General features: G+C 65.5%; 3 protein-coding genes across 7 annotated transcripts in view; 2 read left to right on the forward strand and 1 right to left on the reverse strand.

Moving 5' to 3' along the window:
* ABCA2 (ATP binding cassette subfamily A member 2) overlaps positions 1 to 24,513 on the forward strand; it is a 133,466-nt gene that overhangs the window by 49,143 nt on the left and 59,810 nt on the right. The window lies entirely within an intron of this gene.
* On the reverse strand, positions 13,202 to 15,152 carry C8G (complement C8 gamma chain). Of its 2 annotated transcripts, XM_067040250.1 has the most exons (8): positions 14,947 to 15,152; positions 14,578 to 14,740; positions 14,360 to 14,496; positions 14,123 to 14,193; positions 13,943 to 14,050; positions 13,587 to 13,688; positions 13,461 to 13,499; positions 13,202 to 13,375 (listed from the first exon to the last, which is right to left on the reverse strand). In XM_067040250.1, exons 1-8 carry the CDS (start codon positions 15,078 to 15,080, stop codon positions 13,362 to 13,364), a joined length of 768 nt encoding a protein of 255 aa, XP_066896351.1. In that variant the 5' UTR covers positions 15,081 to 15,152; the 3' UTR covers positions 13,202 to 13,361. The 2 variants fall into 2 exon arrangements, with proteins under 2 accessions (XP_066896351.1, XP_066896350.1); XM_067040249.1 differs by lacking the exons at positions 13,202 to 13,375; positions 13,461 to 13,499 and having other exon boundaries at positions 13,600 to 14,050.
* FBXW5 (F-box and WD repeat domain containing 5) lies at positions 15,275 to 19,709 on the forward strand. 4 transcript variants are annotated; one of them, XM_059071939.2, is made up of 9 exons: positions 15,275 to 15,532; positions 16,364 to 16,579; positions 16,764 to 16,921; positions 17,250 to 17,424; positions 17,630 to 17,778; positions 17,855 to 18,260; positions 18,459 to 18,606; positions 18,674 to 18,886; positions 18,957 to 19,709. In XM_059071939.2, the coding sequence occupies exons 2-9, from the start codon at positions 16,387 to 16,389 to the stop codon at positions 19,192 to 19,194; spliced, it is 1,680 nt and encodes a 559-aa protein (XP_058927922.1). In that variant the 5' UTR covers positions 15,275 to 15,532; positions 16,364 to 16,386; the 3' UTR covers positions 19,195 to 19,709. The 4 variants fall into 4 exon arrangements, with proteins under 4 accessions (XP_058927922.1, XP_066896348.1, XP_066896347.1 ...); XM_067040247.1 differs by having other exon boundaries at positions 15,449 to 15,532; positions 18,692 to 18,886; XM_067040246.1 differs by having other exon boundaries at positions 15,455 to 15,850.

Below are 24,513 nucleotides of genomic sequence, written 5' to 3' on the forward strand. Positions count from 1 at the left end.
CGCCCACTCCTGGACAGAGGTGCGTCCTTTCCTGTATGAGGACCCGGGCACCGCCCCCGCTGTCCCAGAGCCGCGGGGACAGTTGTGCCTGGGACTTTGCCTGGCCATGGGGGAGGGAGGCCGAGGTGCTTGCTCAGCCCTAACGGAGGCTGGACTGGAAGACGGGGTCGGGACAGGTCGGGAGGGGAGGGGCCGAGAGGTGGGCAAAGCGGACCACCGCTTTGCCTTCCGTCTCCGTGGATTTGCCTGTTCTGGACCTTGCATACAAACGGAACCACACAATTTGTGGCCTTTTGTGTCTGGCTTCTTTCACACGGTGTCCTCGGGGTTCATCCATCGAGCAGCGCGTGTCAGAATCCTCTTCCTTTCTGGGGCTGAAAGGGATCCACGCTGCGGTGCAGGTTCACAGCCCCCGGAGCTCTCCTGCCGAAACCGGAACCGGCCCGCCCCCCCCGCACGTGGAGGGCGACGAGAGACAGAAGGAGAGGCGGGCCCTCCAGGTCTGCAGGCGTCATGAGTAAGGGAACAGGGAACGAGCGTCCTCACGAGGCTTGTCCTGGGCCGCAAAACGAGTAGCTCTCAGCACCCAACGAATCCGAACAGCTCACTTGGGGGCCTTAGGGGCTTAGGCGGGCGCGTGTGCAACCCGGGTGGCCCAGCCGCACAGGGCTCTGTCCAGGCTGCGTCCTGGAAACAGCTTCGCGTGCAGGAACTGGGCAGGCGCGAGGAGCCTCGGTCGTCCTGGTCAGCGGCGGTCACGTCCTCTGTTGATGGATGGCTGGGATCTTGTGTGTCCGTTCACGCGTGGGCGGACGCTCGGCTGTCCCCAGTGTATGGCTGCTGTGGACCTCGGTCACTCACAGCAGGTGCCCCGAAATTACCAGGAGCAAAGGCTGTGCGGGCCTGTGTGTTGTGTGCGCCTGTGCGTGTGCACGTGGTGTCTCTGTGTGTGGTGTGCGTGTGGCACGTGTGCGGGAGACCCAGGCAAGGCCGAGGAGGTGGAGGCCATGTTTCAGCCCCACTCCTCTCCGCAACAGCCTGGAAAACTGTGGCTTCCTCACCAGGGAAGGGGGCGGGGATCTGGCCCTCCTGCGGCCCCGCCCTCTCCCACAGCCAGGCTGGTCCCACGGTGGCCGGAGCCCGCGTCCCCTCTCTCTCCAAGCTCCCACAGTTCTGCAGCCGTCCTCTGGCTGCCCTGGCTTCTCCCCACTATGCACGGTTGAACCCCAGCAAGCTCCTGGGACCTCAAGGGCCCTCCCTCCCTGGGGCGGGGCTGCTCCGCTTGAAACGGTCCCCACATGGCGGTCACTGCGTCCACCCAGATGCAGCTCTGTCTTCCCGCCCGGGTCACCGCCCTCAGGGGCCTCAGGGACCTAGAAGGAACCAGAACCGCGCTAGCTCGCAGGCTCCTGGACTCAGTGTCCCCAGCAAAGTCATGGGCACAGCTCGGGCTGGGCCCGCACGTCCGCCCGGCCCAGGCCGGCTGGGTTAGAGTCCCACCGGGGGGCGGAGTGGGACACGGTCTGTGGCTCTTGCCCACATTTGTCCCTGCCTGGCACACAGCTGCCACGCTTCCTGGTCTGCAGGGAGGGCTTGGTTGAGAGAGGTGAGGGGCTGATCCCATCTGGGGGGTTGGGTCTTCTGACGTCTTTGTGCCTCTGAAGACCCAGGTGCCGGCGAGTCAGCGTCCAGGGCTTGGCTGGGCCACCCGTGTCCTTGGCCTCAGGGCTCCCCGTTTTGACTGTACAGGGTCTCTGCTTGTCAAAGGGCAGAAGGTGGGGTTCCAGGCGACACTGACCCGTCCTGGGGACAGGCTGGTGACTGGGCTGCCCAGAGCGTGGGGAGGGACGTCCAGCCAGGCTCAGAGAGAGGCTGCGGGTGGCATGGGGGAGGGGGTGTCCCGGGCAGCCGGCCAGCAGGGCGGCTGTGGCAACACTCAGGCCGGCGGGGGTGGGCGGCGTACTGTTCACAGCGCCTGTCCAGGCTGTCCTGACCCTGAGCAGCTACGCCTTGACTTGGCCAAGGTCAGGCCACCGGGAAAGGCAGGGCCCCTGCCCTCGGAGTCCTGCTTGTCACTGCGGCCCGGGGCGTGGGCAGCTCAGCGTCAGAACTTGCTCTTCAGACCGTTAAACAAGGCACCTGTGTCCTCCCACCATGACAACTACAGCAGCCGCAGGCCCGGTCACACACTTGCAGCGTCCGGCCCCGCCCCGCGCCCCAGCCACCCTTGGCTGGCTCTCAGCCTGCACGTGGACACAGGTCCAGAGAAGGTGCCCTATGGGCAGGGACATCGGTGGGAAAGGGTGTGGCTGGATAAGGGCCAGAGGGGCCTGCTTGCCACAGGGCCGGGGCAGCTCCCAGCCGATCCCAGCCCCCACGAGGCCCGGCCGTCGGATGTACAAGCCACCTTGGCCTCTGTCCTGGGCGGGTGGATGAGGGCAGCTTGCCACCATTCTCCTGAGTGAGGCCCTGCCCTCCCGGACCGGGGGAAGCCTCAGGTGGCCCCTCGACGTCACTGTCCCAGACCCAGGGCTCTGTGTGGCCTCGGTGTGTGCCGGACAGCGGCGGCCAGGAATGCAGGTCCCCTCCCAGCACCTGCTGGAGGTCCGGGGCGACACCAAAGGGACAAAGGCCGGCCCAGGGCCACACACAATCCAGCTGCCCCCATCGTCCCCCACTGACCGTGCCCTGAAGGAGGGGAGGCCCCGAAGGGCCTTTACTGAGGCCGAGGTAAAGACCCTCAATCCAGCTGCCGGGGGCAGGGTAAGTAGGAGGCCCCGGCGGGCGGGCAGGCAGGCGGCGGGCAGGGCCGCCCTCCGCGTCGGCCTCTGGGCTGCGCCTCCGTGGCGGGCGACACCCCTGGTCCTGCCCTGCCTGGTCTCAGCGCCTCTCGCAGCCCCTTCCCCAAGTGAGCGTACGAGGAGGGGTCTTTACTTCAGGAACAGAGGGCGCCCTCAGAGCGGGCCAGGGAGAGGCGCAGGCCCCGGGGTCCGTGGCCGGAGGGAGCCGCGGCGCCCCGGCGGGAGGGGCGGGAGGGGTTCGGGTGCCGGAGCCCGAGGGCTCCACAGGGCTGCGTGGAGGGGCCGCCTAGCCACCAAGGCGCCTGCCCAGTGCCGGGAGCGGCCGGGGGAGAGAGGCCCCCGACACCTATTTCAGGGAACCAGGCGGGCCCTCGGGAACGCACGGCTGGAGCCAAGGCTGGCGGAACGGCTGGGGCAGTCAGCGCCCGGGCCCAGCCGTCCTCCCCGCGCCCCACAGTGACAGGACCGGGGAACGCCAGCAGCCCTGGGACCCGGCTGTCACCCTCTGCTGTGCCGGTGACCAGGGAGCCGGCCACCACCCGAGGGTGCGGCCGAGTGCCTGGAAGGAGGCGGCTCCCCCCTGCACACGGCGGGCGGAACCTTGCAGCCGAGGCGGTGGCTCCGGCCCCGCTGGGAGGGAGGCGCAGACCTGCCACCGTGGGGAGGCCCGGAGGCTGGCGACTGGCCAGACCCAGGAGGGGCATGCGGGGCGGGGAGGCTGCCTCGAGGCCGGGCATCCGGGGACCCTGCCAGGGAGCTGGCCAGCAGCCCTGAACCTCGGTCTCCCCGTCTGTCAGAGAAGCCCACCCCCGGCAGGGCTGTGTTCGGGGTGAAGGGAGGACGTGGTCCGCGAGGTCCCACTCGCGGGGCGGGGGCTGGGTGGGGCGCCTCCTCTTCTCTGCCCGCTTCCTGTGCCCGGACCCCACCCGGCTGCTGCCCCCTGCCCCGTCCAGGCCCCAGGCTGGCAAGGGCTTAGACCCGGCTCATGGAGAACACCGTGGGTCAGCAGGGGAAGGACCAGGGAAGGAGCGGGGCAGGAGGGAGAGACTGCGGCCGTGGGGACCCCTGTGTGCCACCACCTGGCAGCCGGCCCGCCACAGGGGAGGGGCTGCTCCTTGGCTCATTCGGGAAGGTCACGCCCACAAAACCCCAAGCCCCTTCTGTCAAAGACAGAAGACACCTTCACACCTACCTCCACCTCTCCGCCCTCCCACTATCTAACCACCCACCCACCTCCATCCCACCCTCCAACCGTCCACCCTCCTCCGCCCAGCTGACAGGTGTCATTTGCTGCGTGGGACAGAGTGGCGATCAAAGCAGACCTGTGCTTGGGCAGCTTGTGCTGCTGTAGTCAATACACCGTGGACCTTAAACCGCGACCGTGTAAGCGCCGTACGTGGTGCCACTTGGGTCTATTATGGGGTCATCGGGGAGGGGCTTCCGGCCCAGATCGTGCCCGGTCTCTGCTATAACCTGCTCAGTGGAAGTGTCTGTCGAGCCGGTGCCATCGCCCAGGGCGGGATACAGGAAGGCCTGCCCCCACCCTGTCACACTCCTGAGGAGGGATGTTCCTGGAGGTGAAGGTCAGACACAGAGCAGGGGTCTCTCTGGACGCCCTCTGCCCTCTAGTGGGGCCAGTTCTGCGCAGGCGCAGGCGCTGGGGGCACCCTACTCGTCCCCTGCAGGGAGCTCCGTGGGGGCCTCGAAGCAGGGAGGCCGCGAAAGGGCTCGCTGCTCCTGGCGGCAGGTAGGGCAGTGCCCACGTGCTCAGACCGGGGTCTCTGTTCCCGAAGTGTCCTTACACCCACCGGGGCTTGCACGTGGGGCCCTGGTCCACACATCCCCAGGGGCGGGAAGCCCATCTCCCTCTCCCTCCCGGACTGGGGCGTCTGCGTGGGTCCTCCTCGGTTCTGGGGGCTGAGCTGGGTCTGCAAAGTCACCCAGCAGGGGGCTGGGAGGGAGGAGGCGGGGCCGTGTCCCTGAACGGCGTCGTGCCGCCCACCACGCCACGCAAAGCCACGCGCTCACGCACTCACACGCACACGCCCAGGACGCGCGTGAGGCCAGGCCCGGTGGGCTGGGGACACGCACGGGTGCTCGGAGCGCGGTCCCCGACCCATGGGGCCAACGGGGCCCCCCGGGCGCCTCCCCACCCACCCCGAGGCGCGCTCGGTCACGCTCCGGATCCCGACACGGCACCTTCATTTTCTTTTATGCTGGGAGCAAAGGAGGCAGAGCTGGGCAGTGAGGCAGGGCCTGGCTGGGGGAGGGGCGGCTTCCTCCTTCAACAGGTCCCCGGAAGGGGAAGGGCTGGCCAGTCGGGAGAGACAGAGCCTCAGGATGGAGGGTGGAGGCGAGGCCGGGGACAGAGCCGGGGGGAGGCTGAGACTCGCTCACACGCACACGCAGCGTGCAGGAGGGGGGCCGAGGACCTGCAGCCACTCCAGGGAGGGGCCGGGGCGCGGCGGAGGGAGGGACGTGCACACGCGTGCGTGCGGGGCGTGTGAGTGGTACGCGCTCACGCACGTGCCCTGCGTGTCTGTGTGTGTGCACGTGGTCATATCACCCGCAACGGGCCAGAGGCGGGAAACACAGGGGACGCTGGGAAACGCCCCCGGCGTGAGGGGCGGGGGTGGCCTGGGACAGGGGGACGTGGGTGGGGAGGCGACCGAGGAGCCGTGAGCCCCCCAGCTCGGGCTCAGGCTGAACCCTCGGGTTTGCTGCGACCCCACACGTGGGCCCCGAGTGCGGGCCGTGCTCCCCGCAGGGCTCCCGCAGGGCTTTGAGGCCCGGGGGCAGATCCCGCCCTGGGTGTGGGGCCCCCACCCCGGCCGAGGTTACCTGTCACGTCTGGGAAGACGACGCTGTTATCCGAGAGGCCCTGAGCTCGGACCGGGCAGACGAACTTGTCCGGCACCTGGGGGTGGATGGCCCGTGTTCTGCCTGGGGCCCAGGGAGCACAGAGTGGCCTTCAGCCGTGGGGGCCGGGGGGTGGGTGGAGGGGGACTGCGGGCCCAGGCCCTCCCGTCCGACCCTGCGCGCGGCCCCAGGGCGAGGGGCTCCCATGGAAGGCCGGCCCTGGGGACCCTCTGGCCGCCGGAGCGTCCCCTGCAGAGCAGGCGGGTGAAGGACGCCTAGTCCGCATTGTGCACCTGGACCTCCTCGGGGTCTGCCCCGGGCGCTGGGGGCGGTACAGCCACAGTCAGGGTCCTCTCCCGCCGGGGCCTGTGACCTCTCTCATCAGCGTGGCCCACCCGTTCGCGGCGTCTGTCCAGCCCGCCTGCTGGCCACTCCTCAGCCTGGAACTGGACCCCAAATGCACCTCACATGCAAGCCCGAGAGAGAGGGCGTCTTCTGGGCCGTGATGTCCCCTGTGGGAGTGCTGGGTGGGCCGGCGCCCTGCCGGCAGCCCTGCATCTGGCCGGGCGATGCGAGAGGGCGGGAGCTGGGCTTGCAGCCCTCCCCGCTCTCCTCAGCGCTCGGTGACCTGGCCGGGGGAACACACTTGTCTGAAGAGCAACGGAGAAGGCTTCCAGTGGCTGCATTTGTACTGGGTCCCTGACCCCCCATTAATCAGCCTCCCGAAGGATGGGGAACAGGTGAGTCAGACGCCCCCAGGATTCAGAGGCTCCCCGGTGGGGGTCTGGCATGGCCGAGCCTGCACAGAGGGCTGGGGCAGGGAGCTGAGCGTAGACCCTCAGGGGCTGGGCTGCGTCCCACCCTTCGCCTCCAAGAGCTACCCCGTCGACAAGCTGCCTCGCTTGAGCTTCCTTTTTCACGTTACTTGGAACCAAAGAGCCCTGAGCAAAGGGGTCTCTGGGCGGGTGAGCGAGGAATGCCACGGGGCCTCAGCATCCCCCAAAGAGGGCTGTGCCCCCCCCAGGGGATTCCCAGGGCATCCGTCAAGGCTCCCCCCTTCTCCCCAAGTGGTCATGCAGGCTGGCCCACCCGGGCACCTATCACCCTGGACAACACGAGGGCTGGCCCAGGGGGAGCACAGGACTCCACAAGAGCCAATCAGACACCATGGTCAGGCCAGCCTGGATGCTCCCTCTTTTCTGGAATCGGGACCCTGAGAAGGACATCAGTGTAAGCCACCGTTTTATCCCCGTGAGGTGAGAACCTGCCTGAACAGAAGTCTAGGGCAGGCAGGGCTGAGAGAAGGAAAGGGAGGGACGGGATGATGGGTCCCTGATCACAGTGTTTGAGCTCCTGGATCCAGCTATACCTGACATCCACCAGCCCTTGGGCTCTTCCGAGTCTGTGATCTAGCGAGTGCCTCCCCTCTTTTGTGGACACCCCCGGAGCTGGGTTAGGTCATTAGCAGCCTATGCTGGACACTGCATTAGGAGGAAGGCCTTGGGAGAGTGTGGCCTGGACCCATGGAGGACCTGAGTCAGAGCCGTTGGCTTCTGGGGGTACAGGCTCCGGATCCTCACTCACTCACCGGATCACGGCATATACCGCTGCCAAGAGGTTGTTTTCATTTAGCGTGAACGTTGCTGCGAAAGGGCTCAGCAGGGACCTGTCTGCTGGCTTGCGGGTGCCGTCCGCCGGGCCGAGGACAAACCACTCGCCCTGAAACGTCAAGGGGCTTGGGGTAGGCAGAGTCCAGGATGGCCCAGGACTCCCCACTGCACTAGGCAACGGCTCCCAGGCTGGGCCTGCCCGGGTCCCACAGGCAGGAGCCCGGGGCTGCCCTGGGCCTGGCGGGGACAGTGATCCTGGCCCGTGGCTGGCCTTCTGGGCCTCAGTTTCCTCATCTGCACAGAGGGACTGAGATGTCTCCACCTCTCAGGGACGGGTGGGGATCATGGAGGGAGTCTAGGGTCCTCTTCTGTTGGATTCAGGGGTCCACGGGGGCTGCCGAGAGCAGGGCTGGCCGGGCTGGATTCCCTGCACCTGCACTTGGCCATCCCCCTCCCCCTCCCTCCCAGCCCCCGACCTGGATTTCCTGGAAGCTCTGTGAAACTGAGCTGGGGACTGTCCGTGGGGGTGAGGTCTGGCCCTTCAGGGCCCTCGGCAGGGAGAGTAGTACCCACAGGGCACACCACGGCCCCATCGCGGCAGGGATGGACGGGAGAGAAGCGGCCATAGGTGCTGCCGACACAGGGCCTCACCTCTTTATGGGCCTGCTGTGCAGGCGCCCCTCCCTGGAGGTGTGTCTCCTGCGCTTTCCTCCTCAGGACCCCGGCGGGAGGAGAGGTGGGTGCAGAGGGCTTGGGGGTGGGCTGGGCAGGGGCGGGGCCCACCTCGGGGCGGGGGGGCATCTGGGTCCCAGCCCGGGGAGGTGGGGTGCCTGCTGGGTCCAGCAGCTCCCAGGGAGGGCCCCGACCTTCCCATTCAGATTCCTGAGAGCCGGGCTCTGCACCGCTTTGGCCCCCATCCCGGGCGCCCCACGCTGGGGATCAGAGGCCTGCAGCGTCTCCCCAGCTGCGCTCCACCACCGGTGGAGGACAGAACGCTCCGTCCCAGGCCGGGAGCGTGACGTTTCCTTGCCCGACGGGTCAGGGCTGGGGCACTCTCGCTGCAGGAACTCGGCGCAGAGCCTGGGCCTGCCAGCCTCCACGCTGCTCCACAGTCCCTGAAGCCAAAGTGGGGGCCCTGCAGTCACGACCCAGAGGGGGGCAGGGGGCAGGGCAGGCCAGCCTGGCGGGGTGGGGCACCCACACGCTGGTCCTGGGGAGGGCTCGGGCAGCCCCCAAAGAGCCCCTCCTCCCCACCGGCAGCGGAGCGCGTGGGTCCTGGGCTCCGTCGGATAGCGGGAAGGACCTGTACTTGACCCCTGAGCTCGTCCTGAGCCACCGCCTCCCGCCCTTGGCCTGGGGTAGTCTGTCCTGAGCAGGAGCCCCAGCCAGGCCACTGAGAGAGCCCAAGGCCCAGGGCTTCAGGCCTTGGCTCTGTCCCAGGGCCCCTCTCCTCTGGGAAGGGCCTGGCCCTGGCTGGGGCCCTTCCTCCCCCGGCAGTGTTTCCTGTTGCCAGCTGGACGGCCACCAAGGCCTCTCCAGGTCAGCCGCAGGCCCCGGGCGGGGAAGGGGCGGGGGTCTGGGCGGCCGGGCCCCCATGCCTTGACCTCCCTGGGCCCGGCCGTTTAGCACAACTCACCTGCTTCCAGACTCTGGCCACAGCGAGAGAAGCTGCAGACAGAAAGGTGGTTTTCCTGGAACCTCCCAAAGGGCGCATCGCGCTCCAGCAGAAGCTGGGGCGGCAGCTCCCCCGAGACCTGGCCTCCACCTTCCACCCTACGGGCCCCCAACCGACCCCGCTGACCTAAAGCCGCCCGAGGTCGTGCCGAAAACTCGCCCCTCTGCACAACCCCCGGGGCTGGGCACGCTCTGCCCCCCACCCAGGGGGTGCCCTCCCACTGGGCGCTCTGGGGAGATCTTGGGGGGCAGCAGTTGGCCCCTCCACAAGTATGCCCACCCCTGCGGCCACCTGGCCTTCCCTGGTCAGCACGGGCCACGGCACAAAGCGCCTGCAGCAGGGGAGGCCAGGCGGTCCCCACCCCACCCCAGGCCTGAGTGCCGCCCTAGGCCCAGGGATATTCCACCTCCGGGCGTTGCTCGTCTCCCTGGTGTGGAGCCAGCAAAGCAGGAGCAGTGCTGGGTGACCTCAGGCAGCATGGGGTGACCCCCCCGAAGGCCCCCCATGCGCTGGGGGTGGGGGCTGGAGGTCCCCTCTGCAGTGAGGGAAGTCTGGCCCCGTCCCCACGTTCAGGGGCCTGGCCCACCTGTCCACCGGAGCTCCTGTGTGGACAGGGAGGGCAGGTGCCCAGCAAGGAGGGCCAAGCACAGGGAATTCCCTGGTGGCCTAGTGGTTAGGATTCGGGGCTTTCACTGCCGTGGCCCAGGTTCAATCCCTGGACCGGGAACTCCCGCAAGCCACGTGGCAAGAAAAAAAAGAGAGAGAGAGAGAGAGAGAGAGAGAGAGAGAGAGAGAGAGAGAGAGAAGGGCTAAGCATAGAGCACCTGGGGGTCCCGGGACGGGGCCAGCAATGTACCTGCTGTGGAACCATGGCGCCGGGGGCCTGGGACACGGCAGCCTCACGTCCGGGCGAGGCCAGTGCACTCCAGGTCAGCGCTCCTTGGGCGGGAGTGGCCCCTCCACGTTCCCCGACTAAGACTGCCAGTTCGAGAGTAGTTTCCATAGATTTTGCAAGGTTTTTCTTTCTTCTAAAATATTAAAAACCACCTGTCATAACTAAAAAGCCAAAATAAATTATAATTACTAAATACCTTTACATAAAAACGACTCATCTTGGGCTTCTCTGGTGGCGCAGTGGTTAAGAATCTGCCTGCCAATGCAGGGGACACGGGTTCCAGCCCTGGTCCGGGAAGATCCCACATGCCGCAGAGCAACGGAGCCCGTGCGCCACAACTACTGAGCCTGTGCTCTAGAGCCCGCGAGCCACAACTACTGAGCCCACGAGCCACAACTACTGAAGCCCGCGTGCCTAGAGCCCCTGCTCCGTGACAAGAGAAGCCACTGCAGTGAGAAGCCCACACGTGACAAGGAAGAGCAGCCCCTGCTCGCGGCAACTAGAGAAAGCCCGTGAGCAGCAACGAAGACCCAATGCAGCTAAAAATAAAAACGAATAAATAAATTTAAAACAAAAACGATTCATCTACAGCTACAATTGTTTCACCCAGTTTTTGAAAATTTAATTAGAGCTTGTTAAACATTTTGGCAAAAGCAAAATGCATCGCAACGGTAGCCTTCCGTTCCCCACCGCCCCCTCTCGTGTAAGGAGCCAGCCGGGGGTGGGGCTGGCCTGCTCTGTGGCCTCGGCCCTTTGATCCCTTGAGAGGTCCTGGCATGGTCCCTGGGATGCTCAGCTCTGCTGGAAGGACCCTTTCTTTTCCAGAAGCCCTGAGAGGGGGCTTCTAAGGAACCTGGCCTGCCCACACCCCAGAGCAAAGGCGCTCCTTTCTGTCTGGGGGACGCGGCGCCAGGCGTGCAGTGGTCTCTCTGGCGCCCTGCCAGCTCTGAGCTGCGGCCCATGTGACACAGGTGCCCGTGTGGCCTCCAGCTCTGCTCTTTGGGGCCTTTGTCATCCCCTCTTCCCACCATCCACTTCTGCCCTTCTGGGAGGCCGGCGCCGAGGGACCCTGGGCGGGCACGGCCCAGACTGGGGTGGTGGGCACGTCCCTGCCCACTGTGGACGCCAAGCCCTCCGGGGCTGCGGGCTCCTGCCAGCAACCGCCACCCCAGGCCTCCTGGTCTGGACAGGGCCAGCGGGTGAGGGGGGCAGGTGGGCATGCAGAGGTGGGGCCAGGGGCCTCTGACGCTGCTCTCCAGGGACCGGGCAGCGGCCCGTCCTGTTCTGTGGCCTGCAGCTCACCCACGGAGGCCTGGTCCTCCCCGCAGCCCAGGGGAAGAGGCTGCTGGGGGGTGTGAAATGGGGCTGAGGTGGGGGTCCAGCTCCCAGGTGCCCCCTCAGCCTCGCCATCGCCAGGGGATGGTGAGCACCGGACCTCAAGCTCCCAGGGGCAGGAACCTGCCACCCGTGTGCCCAGAGCCTGGCATGCAGTGGGCATTTCAGAAATGCTCATCAGACAGACCCTAAGGCTCCCCAAGCAGGGCGACTTGGGCCCTTGTCCCAGGCCCGGCTTTGGCCAAGCCGATGACCAGCTCCCTGACCCTCCAGCCCCGGTCCGGCCCAAGCCCGGGGCTGCCATTTGCCCTGAAACTCTCCCCAGGCTCTCTTGAGGGAGGCTGGCCCTCCTCCTGATTGCGGGTGGGGCACAGTGGGAGGGGGACGGGCACACACGATGGGCTGGCCGGGCAGCGCGTGCCAGGCACAGGCATACACAGCGTCCCGGGACAGCGCCGACCGGCCGTGGCCCAGCAGGGGCGGGTGCGGGGTGAGGAAGGGAGCGGGGCGGGCGTCCTGGGGCCCAACAGGGCACTGGGCAGGTGGGCGTGCGTGGGGCGCAGCACCCTCCCACGTCCCCGGCGCTGTGGGAATTGGCCCATGTCCTCAGCTGTTTAACAGGACGGGTCTGGACAGGCGAGCTCTCGTGGGCAGGGGCCGGAGCTGAGCCCACGTGGACCCCAGCACCGCGGGCGGGAGCACGTCTCTCCCTGCCGCCCCCGGCAGCTGTCCCTGCCGGTAGGAGCCCCGGGCAGACCCTGGGTGGAGGCACGGAAGGACAGCCGGATCCCAGAGTCATTTGCTCTGTGCTCGCGCCCTTCGGTCTGTGTCTCGGGCATCGGATGTTCGCAACCGCGGATTTTGTCTTTGGCGTTTCTTCCGCCGTCGGGGACCCTTGGCGAGGGATATGGGCGGGTTGGCCGGGACGTTGGTGTGTGGAAGGGACGCGCAGTCTGCGGGGGGCGGTGGCCCTGTCCCGGCACTCGACCCCCTCCCAACAGTCCACAGTCACTCGGAGGGGTCCCTCCAGGCAGCGGTTGGGGGGCCGAGGACATCGTTTCCAGTCCCCGCCTGCCTCTCCCTTGGCCTCGGAGCTCCCACGTTCCGGAAAGGTCTTCTCCACAGGCCAGAGGTCATCTTGTGGGCCCTCATGGCTGGTAACCTTGGGCTGACACTGGGTGTGGGCTCCTGGGGGCAACCCAGTCTGTCCAGGGATCCCTCCCTGTGCACCAAGGGCCCCCGTGCTCACCCCAATACTGGCAGGCCTGCCTCCCCCAGATTGGGGTACAGACCCCCCACCTCTCTTTGTGCCTCCTGGCCGCTCACCCACGTGATCTCCCCCAGGGGCACCCCATGCCCAGCGCCAGGAGTGGACTCAGCGCCGGGGTGGTCAGTCCCGATCGCGGGCCAGTCTTGTGCCCCGTCTGGCCCTGCCAGGCCCTGGGGTGTGGCTGTGGGGGGCAGCTCAGCCTCCCATCCCCCTAAGACAGATGCCAGCCCACCCCAGGCCCAGGCACGACCCAGGAACTGGAATGGAGCCTCCCCGGCCGCCCCCTTGAAATGCCTACCCTCTCCAAGGGCCTGTCCTGCCTCGGCCACAGGGCCCCCTGGGACGCTGGGCCCCTGCCTCTCGGGAGGGCGCTCAGTGGTCAGCAGGCGACAGAAAGGGCCTGACGGGCGGGCTCCGCAACCCTCTAGAAAAGGCCAGCGTGTCTGGACAAGGCGAGTTCAGGTCCTGGGCCCACCCGGGACAGCCCAGCGAGGCCAGCAGGGCAGGCGTGCACAGAGCCAGGGAGCAGGAAAGACAAGGGCAGTCACAGCGCGATGGCCAGAGGAGGGGACACTGGGGTCGGGGAGTCGGGGCCTTGAGAAGGAGCCACTGCCCGCCTCCCTGGGGAGGGCTCTTCGCCAGAAGACAAGCCGATGTCCTCCTGGCCCACCCGGGAAGCAGCGCCACGTGTCCGTGAGAGGACGGGTGGGCAGAGACCCCGGCCACGTCCAGCGTGGGAAGGAAGAAGTCAGGGGCTGAGACTGACGGCGTTTAATGAAGGCGGCGCCCCGAGCTCCTCAGGGAGAGGTGCCGCTTCGGGGGCGGCGGGAGAGCGTCCCCCACTCAGCAAGGGGGGCGGCGGGTGCCGCCTCCTCCAGGGCCTTGGCTGCTTCTCGGTGCAAGGCTGCCGCCGGCCTCACCTCCTCACTTCTGCAGCACAGACAAGACTCAACCAGGACGGGGCCACGGGCTGCCAGCCCCCTGCCACACCGCCCCGCCGGCGCTGCCCGCTCACCGTCCAGGACGTGAAACTGGTCCGCGGTCTCGCAGAAACCTGGGGGCCGGGGCCGGGGTCAGGGGTGGCGGGGCCGGGGCGCGGGGGAGGGTGAGGCGGACCGCGGGGAGACGCAGGGACACTCACCATACTTGGGGAAGAACAGGGTGTGGTCCTCGGTCAGGTTGGCACCCTGGACCCGCTGCTCAAACACACTCAGGAATGATTCGCTCACGGGGAGCGAGCGGGCTGCGTGCGGGACACACGGGGCTCCTGGGCGCCCGCTGGGTGGGTGCGGGCTGGGCGCGCAGGGCGCTCTGGGAACTGGGCCGTGTGCCGGGGGGCTGCGATCTGACCCCTGTCCCCACCCCCCGCTCTCCTCTCTGTCCCCACACCTGGGCCTAACGGCAAGGGCAGGGGAAAGGGAGGGGAGGGCCCATGTACCCATCCGGGCCCAGCAGACGGCCCTGCGGGTGTGCAGACCCGGTCCCGCGGGGACGTACCGTACAGCTTCACCGACAGCTGCCGCGCCCGCTCGAGGTACAGGATGGCGAAGCCGCGGTAGTCCGTCTCCCCGACGACCACGTCCACCGCCCCTCGGGCGCCTCGGGCTGGGCGGAGCCAGGTCGGCACTCAGCCTCACCCCCAGCCCTGCACCCTTGTCCCCGTGGCCCGCACCTCACCTCGGAGCAGGAAGCGACCTGGGAGCTCCGTGTCACCGTAGAGCTGCCTCACCTGCCAGCAGATCCCATCCCTGGGGGTTGCGGGGGGAGGAGGCACAGCAGGCTTGGTAACCCCAAACTGGGTGGGGCCTCCCGGGACGCTGGTCGCAGAGCCGCAGGCCGCAGCAGGGGTAGGGGTGGGGGCTGGGGTGGGAGTCGGGAGGCTGGGTGGGGGCGGGGCTCCGTGCCGGGACTCACAGCTTTCGGAAGGTGCTAACAGCCATGGCTGCGCCCTGAGGAGTCACGTGCAGTGTGGTGGCCTCAGCGCGGTGGCCCTGCTCCTGCAGGGAGCGGCACGAAGAGGCCACGGCCACAAGGAACCAGGTCCCTGAAAACTGGGAACAGGCCGCGTGAGGGCATGCGGGGACGGGGGCTGCAAAGCTGGGCGAGCCCCCGCTCCAGCCCCTGCAAGGTACCTGCTGAGCGTCGAAGTTGGCCTTGGGCCGGATGGTGCTGATGGGGGACGGGGGCCGAGGGGGTCTCTGAGCCCTCTGACCCAAGGAGCCGATGGCCAGCAGCAGAGTCAAGAGGGAGGCCGTCCTGGGGTTCAGCATGGCAACAGCGGCGGCAGTGACAGGCCTGGGGGAGGCGCAGGGCAGGATGGTCAAGTCCCGGGTCGGAGTCCACTGTCCAGCGCTGCCCAGCCGTCCGGCCCAGGAAGTCCATGTCCATCCTCCCACCTCCCCGGCCCTGGGCCAGGCAAATGGACCGCCCCACCCCCGACCCCCGGCCCTGGCCCCTGCCCCATCCTCCTCACGAACTCAGCCTCACCCTGGACATCTGACCTCGACCCTGCACTTCCCGGCAGGGCCCTGTCGCCATGTCCTGTGTACAAAGTCCGAGCTGACCTCTGGCTTCTTGCCCACAAGCGCCTACGTGACTTCCAGTGTGGCTGCTGCTCATCCCTTTGCACATTCATCTCCCTTAAACCGCCAAGAGCTCCTTGAGGTATGGACTAGTCTTATCTCCACAGCGAAGAACACTTGTGCCCGACACTGGGAAGCGCCAGAGCCAAGTCTCGAACCGGCGATCTCGAGCCTCGCCCGCAGCCCCGCCCACGACCCACGGCGCTCGGCCGCCGCCCCTCCCGGCCGCCAGGGGCGCTGTTTCCGGAGAGACCGAGCAAACACAGGCGCACAAAGAAGCCCCGCCCGGGCCGCGGGGCCTGAGGCGCAGGCGCAGTAACAGCCAACGCGGGCTGCCGGGCTCGGCCCTCGACGACCATCGATGCCTCGGGGCTCGTGGCGTTGGCCTGGCGGGCTCGGTCATAGAGACGCGGCGGCCGGAGCGGCGACGGAGGGCGGAAGCGGGTTCGCGGGCAGAGGCCTGGCGCTGGGGCGGGGGCAGCGCAGCCGGGCGGAGGCGGCCGCGGTGAGTGCACCCGGCCAGGGGAGTGTCGACACCAACCTTGTCCGAACCCCGGCCCGGACCCCAGCGCCCTGGCCCCGGGGAGCGTCGTCACCCCGCCCCGATCCCCGGCCCCCGGCCCCAGCTCACCCGGCAGTGGCCGCACTGGCCCGTCGCCCACCTAGCAGGGCTCCCCTAGGGCAGAGGGCAGAGGCCAGGTCCGGCTGGCGTCCCTGGCGGCATCTGGGGCAGGCGGGCTGGCCCTCGTCCCGTCGGCCCCAAGTCTCTCCTGGGAAGGAATCTCTGTCCCATGTTGACAGCTCCGAAGCCTGGGGCAGCAAGGTCAGAGAGGCATGGTGCACAGGGGTCACCGACCCTTCGTTTCTCGGCCTCAGAGCGGTCACCAGCCGTGCCAGCCAGGGACTGACTCCCTGGGATCCTGTGGGGGGAGGTCACAGGGACCCAACCAGGGCCCCACGCAGGACAGAAGGCCTGTCCTGAGGAGGGGGCCTTTTGGGGTGAGGATGGGTCTGGGGTCTCAGGGCCCGCCACCAGCTCCACCTCAGGCTGGACCAGGCCCAGAAGCTGCCTGTTCCGGGGATCACTTGGCCTTTCCGGGGACCCTCAGGAGTGTGGGGTCCGAGGTGCATGGCTGTCCAGGAGGCTTGATGAAGCTCTTGGATCCTTGGCCAGGGCGGGGGTTCTCCGCACATGCTTAGTCCAATGGAATTCCCAGCTGGGCAGTTGGTGGGCTGCCTCAGCTCAGCCCCAGGCCCCTGCGCCTCTCCTTGGGCCTGGGGACTGGTGTCCTCCCTGGTCCAACTGGTGGCTAAGGGCACAATGCATGGGTTTCAGGGCCGCCTGGGCAGAATGTCACGATGGACGAGGGGGGCATACCCCTGCTTCCCGACAGCCTCGTTTACCAGATATTCCTGAACTTGGGCCCGGCCGACGTGCTGGCCGCGGGGCTGGTGTGCCACCAATGGCAGGCCGTGTCCCGGGATGAGTTCCTGTGGAGGGAGCAGTTCTACCGCTACTACCAGGTGGCCCGCAACGTGCCCCGACACCCAGGTCAGCACCTGCACCCCGCCCTGAAGCCCACTGGTCCTCATGCTGGTTGAGGACAGCCAGGCTGTGCCTCAAAACGCAGGGCCTGGGAGGGAGGCCGAAGGGTGGGCAGGGCTGGCCCCTGGCTGTCAGGGCCCTGGCTCTGAGGCGTGGGGCCCCGGTGTGACACGCCCATACACACACACAGCGGCCACGTCCTGGTACGAGGAGTTCCGGCGGCTCTATGACACGGTGCCCTGCGTGGAGGTACAGACACTCAGGGAGCACACTGACCAGGTCCTGCACCTTAGCTTCTCCCACTCAGGCTACCAGTTTGCTTCCTGCTCCAAGGACTGCACCGTGAAGGTGAGGGCGGCTGATCCTGTAGGAAGAGAGGGCCAGGCCACGAGTGACAGCTGGCCCGTGTGCTGCATCCGCATGGGGAGGCCCGGGACCTGGACCACGGGCCTGGATCACCCGGGCTGGGAGGCTGGGGCTGGGCGGCCCTAACTGCCTACAGAGAAGAGAGGGTCCTGCTCGCAGCTGCTCCAGAGCCGGCCCCAAGCCCCACGTACTCACATCCCTCCGGCGGTCTGACAGCCGGAGACGAGGGGCCCCCGCAGCCGAGCCGAGCAGGGGAGGGGCTCCGTGCAGGGCGGGATCACGAGGCGCGCCTGCTCGGCCCCCCATGCAGATCTGGAACAACGACCTGACCATCTCGCTGCTGCACAGCGCAGACATGCGGCCCTACAACTGGAGCTACACCCAGTTCTCCCAGTTCAACCAGGACGATTCTCTGCTGCTGGCGTCCGGGGTGTTCCTGGGGCCCCACAACTCCTCCTCGGGCGAGATCGCCGTCATCAGCCTAGGTGAGAGTGGGCCGACGGTGGGCGGCCCTCCTACCGGGGCGTCCCACCCAGGACCCTGCTCCATCTTCATCTCTGCCCCAACAACCCCGCCCCTAATGCCCGGCTCCGCCCCCCACTTGGACACACCCCCCCGCCCCCGCCTTCCCTCCAGCCCCACCTCCCCACCCCGCCACCCCGCCTCGCCCCATCCTGCTGCTCCCCCCAGACACCTTCGCCCTGCTGTCCCGCGTGCGCAACAAGCCCTACGACGTGTTCGGTTGCTGGCTCACGGACACCAGCTTGATCTCGGGAAACCTGCACCGCATCGGGGACATCACGTCGTGCTCCGTGCTCTGGCTTAACAACGCCTTCCAGGTGCGCGCAGGGGGGGGCCCTGCGGCCGGCGGCGGCCCCCAGCAGCCCGTGCCCACCCCCGCGCTCCTGCCCCCAGGACGTGGAGTCGGAGAATGTGAACGTGGTGAAGCGGCTTTTCAAGATCCAGAACCTCAACGCTAGCACCATCCGCACCGTCATGGTGGCCGACTGCAGCCGCTTTGACAGCCCGGAGCTCCTGCTGGACGCCAGCGCCCCTGGCGCAGACCCCGGCCGTGTCTTCGACCTGAGCAGCGACGGCGAGGACCAGGCAGTCGCCCCGGGCCCGGCCCGCACCAAGGGCTTGCGGCGCCTCCTGGAGGGCCGGGCCCAGCCCCAGCCGTCAGAGTGCGCGCTGGAGACCAAGGCGGCCGAGCTGCTGGCCCGGGGCCACACCAAGGCCCCCGAGCGCAGCACGGCCGCCGCCGGCGGCAAACTCCTCATCTTCACCACGGGCTGCTTCACCTACTCACCGCACCAGATCGGTGAGGGGCCCGGGCGAGGCTTCCCAGGGCGGGGCGGGGCCGGTCTGTGCGCAGAGTCCCTTCCTCCCTTTGCCCTGGGCGTCAGCGCTTGTGCAGCCCCCCGGGGCGCACATTCAGACCCAGGGGCACAGGACCGGTGACGCCGCGGGCGTCTGGGCGCTCCCAGGCACCGAGGCGCTGCCCACCCGGCCCCCACAGGCATCAAGCAGATCCTGCCGCACCAGATGACCACGGCGGGGCCCGTGCTGGGCGAGGGCCGGGCCCCCGACGCCTTCTTCGACGCACTTGACCACGTCATCGACGTGCACGGACACATCATCGGCATGGGCCTGTCCCCCGACAACAGGTGGGCCTCTGTTGGCAGCCTGGGTGGGGGTGTCCGCGGGCCCCTACTGAGCAGCGTGCCCATGCAGGTACCTGTACGTAAACAGCCGCGCCTGGCCCAGCGGCTCGGTGGTGGCCGACCCCATGCAGCCCCCGCCGATCGCGGAGGAGATTGACCTGCTGGTGTTCGACCTCAAGACCATGCGGGAGGTGAAGCGGGCCCTGCGCGCCCACCGCGCCTACACGCCCAACGACGAGTGCTTCTTCATCTTCCTGGACGTCAGCAGGGACTTCGTGGCCAGGTCCGGGGGCAGGGCCGGGTGGGGAGGGGCCCAGTGGGTGGGCGGGGGCTCACCCCAGGCGCTCTCGCAGTGGGGCAGAGGATCGGCACGGCTACATCTGGGACCGCCACTACAACATCTGCCTGGCCAAGCTGCAGCACCAGGACGTGGTCAACTCAGTGGCCTTCAGCCCCCAGGAGCAGGAGCTCCTGCTGACGGCCAGCGACGACGCCACCATCAAAGCCTGGCGCTCGCCACGCACGGTGCGTGTCCACCAGGCCCCGCGCCCGCGCCCCTTCTTCTCCTGGTTCGCCAGCCAGAGGCGCTGAGGGCGCTGAGACCCACCGAGGAGGCCGCGGAGGCCCTTTTCCAGGGGTGGAGCTGCTGCCCAGAGCGCGCGGGGGCGGAGAAGCTTGCTGCAGAAATGCCTTAGGACGGGGGCCCCGCTGGGCCACGGCGGGGGACGGCCTGGCCCTCACCACGCTCGTGCACGCACACCGCCTCCCACAGCTGTGACGCTCAGCCCCAGGCAGCCGGGGCCGTCTCTGGCTGGCTTGGGCTGCACAGGACACTGGGCCTCCGCTCTTCACCCACCCCCTTCCCCGGGGCCTGGGCTCTGGGACAGTCTGCACAACACGTTCCCCTCGGCCAGCCCTGTGGGGCCCTGGCGGTGTTTGCCGGGCCCAGCCCTGCCCAGGGAGCCCAGGCTCCTTCCTCTGGGAACTTCCCAGCGTCAGGGTTGAGATGCAGGTCAGGCTGCTGCGGGCCACGCTGCCATGGGCCCAGGGGACCTGCATGTCACTGGTCACCTGTTCAGGGTCTGAATAAACAGTTGGCAACAGCACGGTGCCGACCAGTCTGTGCAGGGAGGGCGTGGCATCTCTACGGGCCCTCGTGCCTGCTGGACGGGGCGGGTGCCCCGGGCCACGCGCCGGAGCTGCCCTGAACAGGCCAGCAGGACGCGAGTCTGCGACCCCAGCCTCTACCCTCCCACCTCTGTGGACAAGTCCCCGAGCGCGTGTGCGCTCCCTGCCAGCAGGGGGCACAGAGGGACACGTTCTGGCAAGTGCTGCCAGGCACCAGGGACGGCAGGCGGCGGGGCGGGGGGGGGGGGGGCGGTTTCAGGGCTTTGGGTCCTCAAGGGGGTGCCCTGGCTGGGGCAGGGGCAGACCTCTGGGGCCTGGCGCATGACAATGCGGACACACAGCAGAGGTGGCAGCAGAGGGGCGGGGGTGGCCCCAGCTGTATCCTCAGGCCTGGCCCAGGCCCATCCTGGGGGCTCACCTGGCCCACTTGTCCATCTCGGGACACCCCGGGGTAGAGGTGCAGCCCGGCTGCCTGTGGAGCGATGGTGCTGAACTGCCGTCGGCTCCACACTCGGCGCCGTGGACGGGCCTTGGGGGACAGCATGTTCCTCCAGGCCAGAGGCAGGGTGAGCAGAGGCTGCCCCGGTCGCCTGCGGGGTCAGAGCCAAGCTGGCCGCAGGCAGAGGGGCTGGGCGGGGCCGGGTATAGACCCGAGATCGGGGAAGCTGACCCAGGAGGAGTTTGGACTGGAGGGCGAAGTGCTGGGAGGAGCCAGCCAGTGGCACGGCTGCGCCCCGAGGACAGAGCCCCAGCCCCACGGCTGCAGCGGGGAAGCCTGGGCCCCTGGGTCTGTCTCCAAACCACTGGACGGGTGAGAACAGGGAAGGGAGCCCAACAGCCGCGGAGCCCGAGCTCTCTGCCTGGGACCCGCCTGGAGCCGCAGCCCGGAGCCCAGGCTTGGCCTCAGACAGGAGCCAGGAAACCCCACGGACACCACTGCTCTGGGGTAGCTGCAAGGTGATGCGGTTTCTGGAAAAGCCGAGAGATATGTTTAATTTAGAGCTAAAAAGGAAACCTACAAAATCTAAAGAACAAAGCAGTGGAATCGGAATCAAGAGCGTGCAGAAATGGAAGAATTAGAGCCGACGGAGGAGAGACGGGACGATTGGAACTAAACGCTTGACACACGGAAGGAAGGCTGGACCACGTCCACCTGGTGTGAGAACTGGGAAGCGGGTGACAAAAAGCAGAGAAACAGACACGTGCCAGAGGAACGAGGACGCGGGGAGGCGGGGCGAGCAGGTGGAGGCGGGGCTTGGAACAGGGGACCCGCCCCCAGAGCTCGCTAGCTGAGGTCTGACGGAGGGCAGCAAGCACGCTCTAGCCTCCAAGCTGCGTGGAGCTGGGTGCAGGTGAGGGGCTGGCTCGAGGCCCTGCCCCTCCGGAGGTGTGGCCAGAAACCTGAGCAGAGGCACGGGGCAGCCAAGGGCTCCGCAGAGGGCGCCATGGCAGGGGGAAGGCACGGCCCGCAGCATCAGTGCCCCCCCTGGGTTCCTGGGCCAGCCTGCCATGGGGTCGGGAAAGGGGACTCGTGAAGCTGAGCGAGTGCGGAGAGGCCGGGTGATCCCCCGGGGGGCTGTGTGGCCCCAGGTGTGGCCCCAGGCACGGCCAGACTAAGGAGGGGCACGTGACAGAGCAGGGGTAACAGGAGTGCCAGGTTTCAGGCTGAAGGCCAGACGGGGTGCCAGCAACCAGACCAGAGGGAGCGGCTTGAGAAACAGCCCGCGAAGCGGTTGTGACGTCCAGGGCCACCCCTGAGCTGCCGGTCTGCTTGCTCCTAAGGCTTGGGGAGCTTGCAGAGAGCATGGCTTTGGGGGCTGGGCTGACGGGGGGTCCCGCCCATGGGTGCGGCAGTGGGAACGCGAGCCTGAGCCCAACCAGACCCAGACCTGATAAAGTCAACGTCCGGAGCCTAATCTACAGTCACCAGCACTCGAAGAGCTGGGGAATGTTCAACTCAAGGGAAGCCAAGGATGTGGAAGTTACCTGACAGAGACAGAGTGGCTCTTATAAAATGCCTGAGTGAGCAGTCAGACACACTGCCGTGGACATGACGATAGAAACGTCTCAGCAAAGAAACAAAAAAGGGAAATAACCAAAAATTTAAAGCTCTAGACAAACTCAATAGCAGGATGGAGAAGTCAGAGGAAAGAGTCAGTGAACTTGACTGAAGACAGGACAACAGAGATTGTCCAACCTGAACAGAGAGAAGAAAGATCAGGTAAAGGAAAAATCAGAGCCTCAAGGACCTGTGGGACGGCAAGCAAAGGTCTAAGCAAAGGAGAGGAGGAAGCGATTTGAAGAAATGATGGCTGAAAACGTCCCCAAGTTTGTATATAAACCTACAGATTTAAGAGGCTGAGCAAAAGGACAAACTCAAGGACTTCCACAGCCGGACACAGCTAAATTGGTGCTGAAAACTGAAGGCAAAAGAAACCTGAAAGCAGTGAGAAGCTGCACCTCGGCCCCAGGGGAACAGCCTGTGGTGACTACAGATTCCTCATTAGAAACCACGGAGACCACAGGAAGTAGCTTTTTTTTTTTTTTTTTTTTTTGGTGCGCTGAGGAATCTCAGTTCCCTGACCAGGGATTGAACCTGGGCCCCGGCAGTGAAAGCCTGGCGTCCTACCCACTAGGCCACCAGGGAACTCCCAGAAGTAGCACATTTTTTAAGTGCTGGGGAAAAGGAAAGACTCAGCCAGGAGTTCTATATCCAGTGAAAATGATCTGCTCTAACAGAAATGCCGATGGGAGCTCTTCCAACAGGAAGGAGATGGTGTCAGGAAACCTGGACGGTCAGCAGGGAGGGGACAGCGACAGAAACGGTAAACACTCTCCTCTTGAGTTCTTCAAACACATTCAGCTGCTGAAAGGAAGTTTGTTATGATGTCATCTGGCGACATGTCCAGCACACACAGAGGTAACGGGGGAACCACAAAGGGGCCTCCAGGGTGGTAAGGTTTCTACATCCCAGTTAAAGAGCAAACTACTGATTCCAAGTAGACTGGAACAACCACTAAAACCATAAAGAGAGAGAGTCAGTATCACAACGGATAAACTAAAATTGAATACTGGGACTTCGTGGCGGTCCAGCGGTTAGGACTCCGCACTCCCAATGCAGGGGGCACAGGTTCAATCCCTGGTTGGAGAACTAAGATCCTGCAAGCTTCATGGCACGGTCAAAAAAAAAAAAAAAAAAAAACCAAGCAAACAAAAAACCCAGAGAGAACCAACAGAAAACAGACACAAAATGGTCAACTTATATCTAGCATATCAATAATTACATTATTGTCAATGTGAAACTTAAAAACAAAAAAACCTACAACCCAACTATGCTATCTCTAAGAAACTCAAATATAGTATAGGTTAGTGAAAAGTAAAAGGATGGAAAAATGTATATCACAAAGATACCAGTGAAAAGAAACAGGATGTTTAATATCCGACAAAGTAAAGCACATTTCAGAAAAAGTCTGTTACCAAGAAAAAAGAGGGACATTACACACTGATACAAGAGTAGATTCACCAAGAAGATATAACAATCCTACATGTGTGTGCACTGAACAACGGAGCCTCAGAATACACGAAGCAAGAAGTGACAGAATGAGAGGAGAAATAGATGCATCTGAAGTTGGAGACTAGGTACTTCTCTCTCAGTAAAGGTCAAACTAGTCACAGAGGCGGCAACATGCAGGAGAACTGAGCCCTCCCCTGTGTTAGCTTCCTGGGTGGCTGTAACAAAGTACCGCAAAACTGGGAAGTTTAAAACAACAGAAATGTATTGTCTCAAAGTTCTGGAGGCTGAAAGTCCAAGGTCGAGGTGCTGGCAGGGCCACTCTCTCTGGGGGAAGCCCTTCCTGGCCTCTTCCTAGGTTCTGGCGTTTGTCAGACATCAGGTGCTCCTGACCTGTAGACGCAACACTGCAACCTTCTGTCTTCACGTGGCATGCTCCTCCCTGGGCCTGTGCACGTCCTCTTCCCTCTGTGCACGTCCTCTTCCCTCTGTGCACGTCTGTGTCCGCATTTCCCCTTTTCAGAAGGACACCAGTCATATTGGATTGAGCCCACTCTAATGACCTCGTTTTCACTTATCTCTGTAAAGACCATATTTCCAAATAAGGCCACAGTCTGAGTTACTGAGGGTTAGTACTTCGTATCTTTTGGGGAGTCGCAATTCAATACATGACAACTACCAGCCAGCTGAATCTAATCGATACGTATGGGACACTCCCCTCACCCACAGCAGAAGACGTGTCCTTATTTTATTTTATTCATTTATTTATTATTTTGGCTGTGTTGGGTCTTCGTTGCGGTGCACGGGCTTCTCATTGCGGTGGCTTCTCTAGTTGTGGAGCACGGGCTCCAGGCGTGTGGGCTTCATTAGTTGCGGCACGCGGGCTCAGTAGTTGTGGCTCACGGGCTTAGTTGCTCCGCAACATGTGGGATCTTCCCCGACCAGGGATCGAACCCGTGTCCCCTGCATTGGCAGGCGGATTCTCAACCACCGCGCCACCAAGGAAGCCCTGACATGTTCTTTTCAAGTGCACATGAAACAGCCACCAACGTGGACCACAGCCTGCATCACAGAACGAGCCTCAGACACAGGAAGACAAGGGGGCACAAGTCAGCTGTGAGCAGACGGCACACATGATGCTGTCCCTCTACTTGAAGCTGTGTTTCTTGGCCGCTCTGCATGGCATGCGGGATCTTAGTTCCCCAACCAGGGATCGAACTCGTCGTGCCCCCTTCAGTGGAAGCGCGGAGTCTTAACCATTGGACCAGCAG

This window comes from Kogia breviceps, chromosome 8 (assembly GCF_026419965.1).
Source record: "Kogia breviceps isolate mKogBre1 chromosome 8, mKogBre1 haplotype 1, whole genome shotgun sequence".
Classification (NCBI taxonomy): domain Eukaryota; kingdom Metazoa; phylum Chordata; class Mammalia; order Artiodactyla; family Physeteridae; genus Kogia; species Kogia breviceps.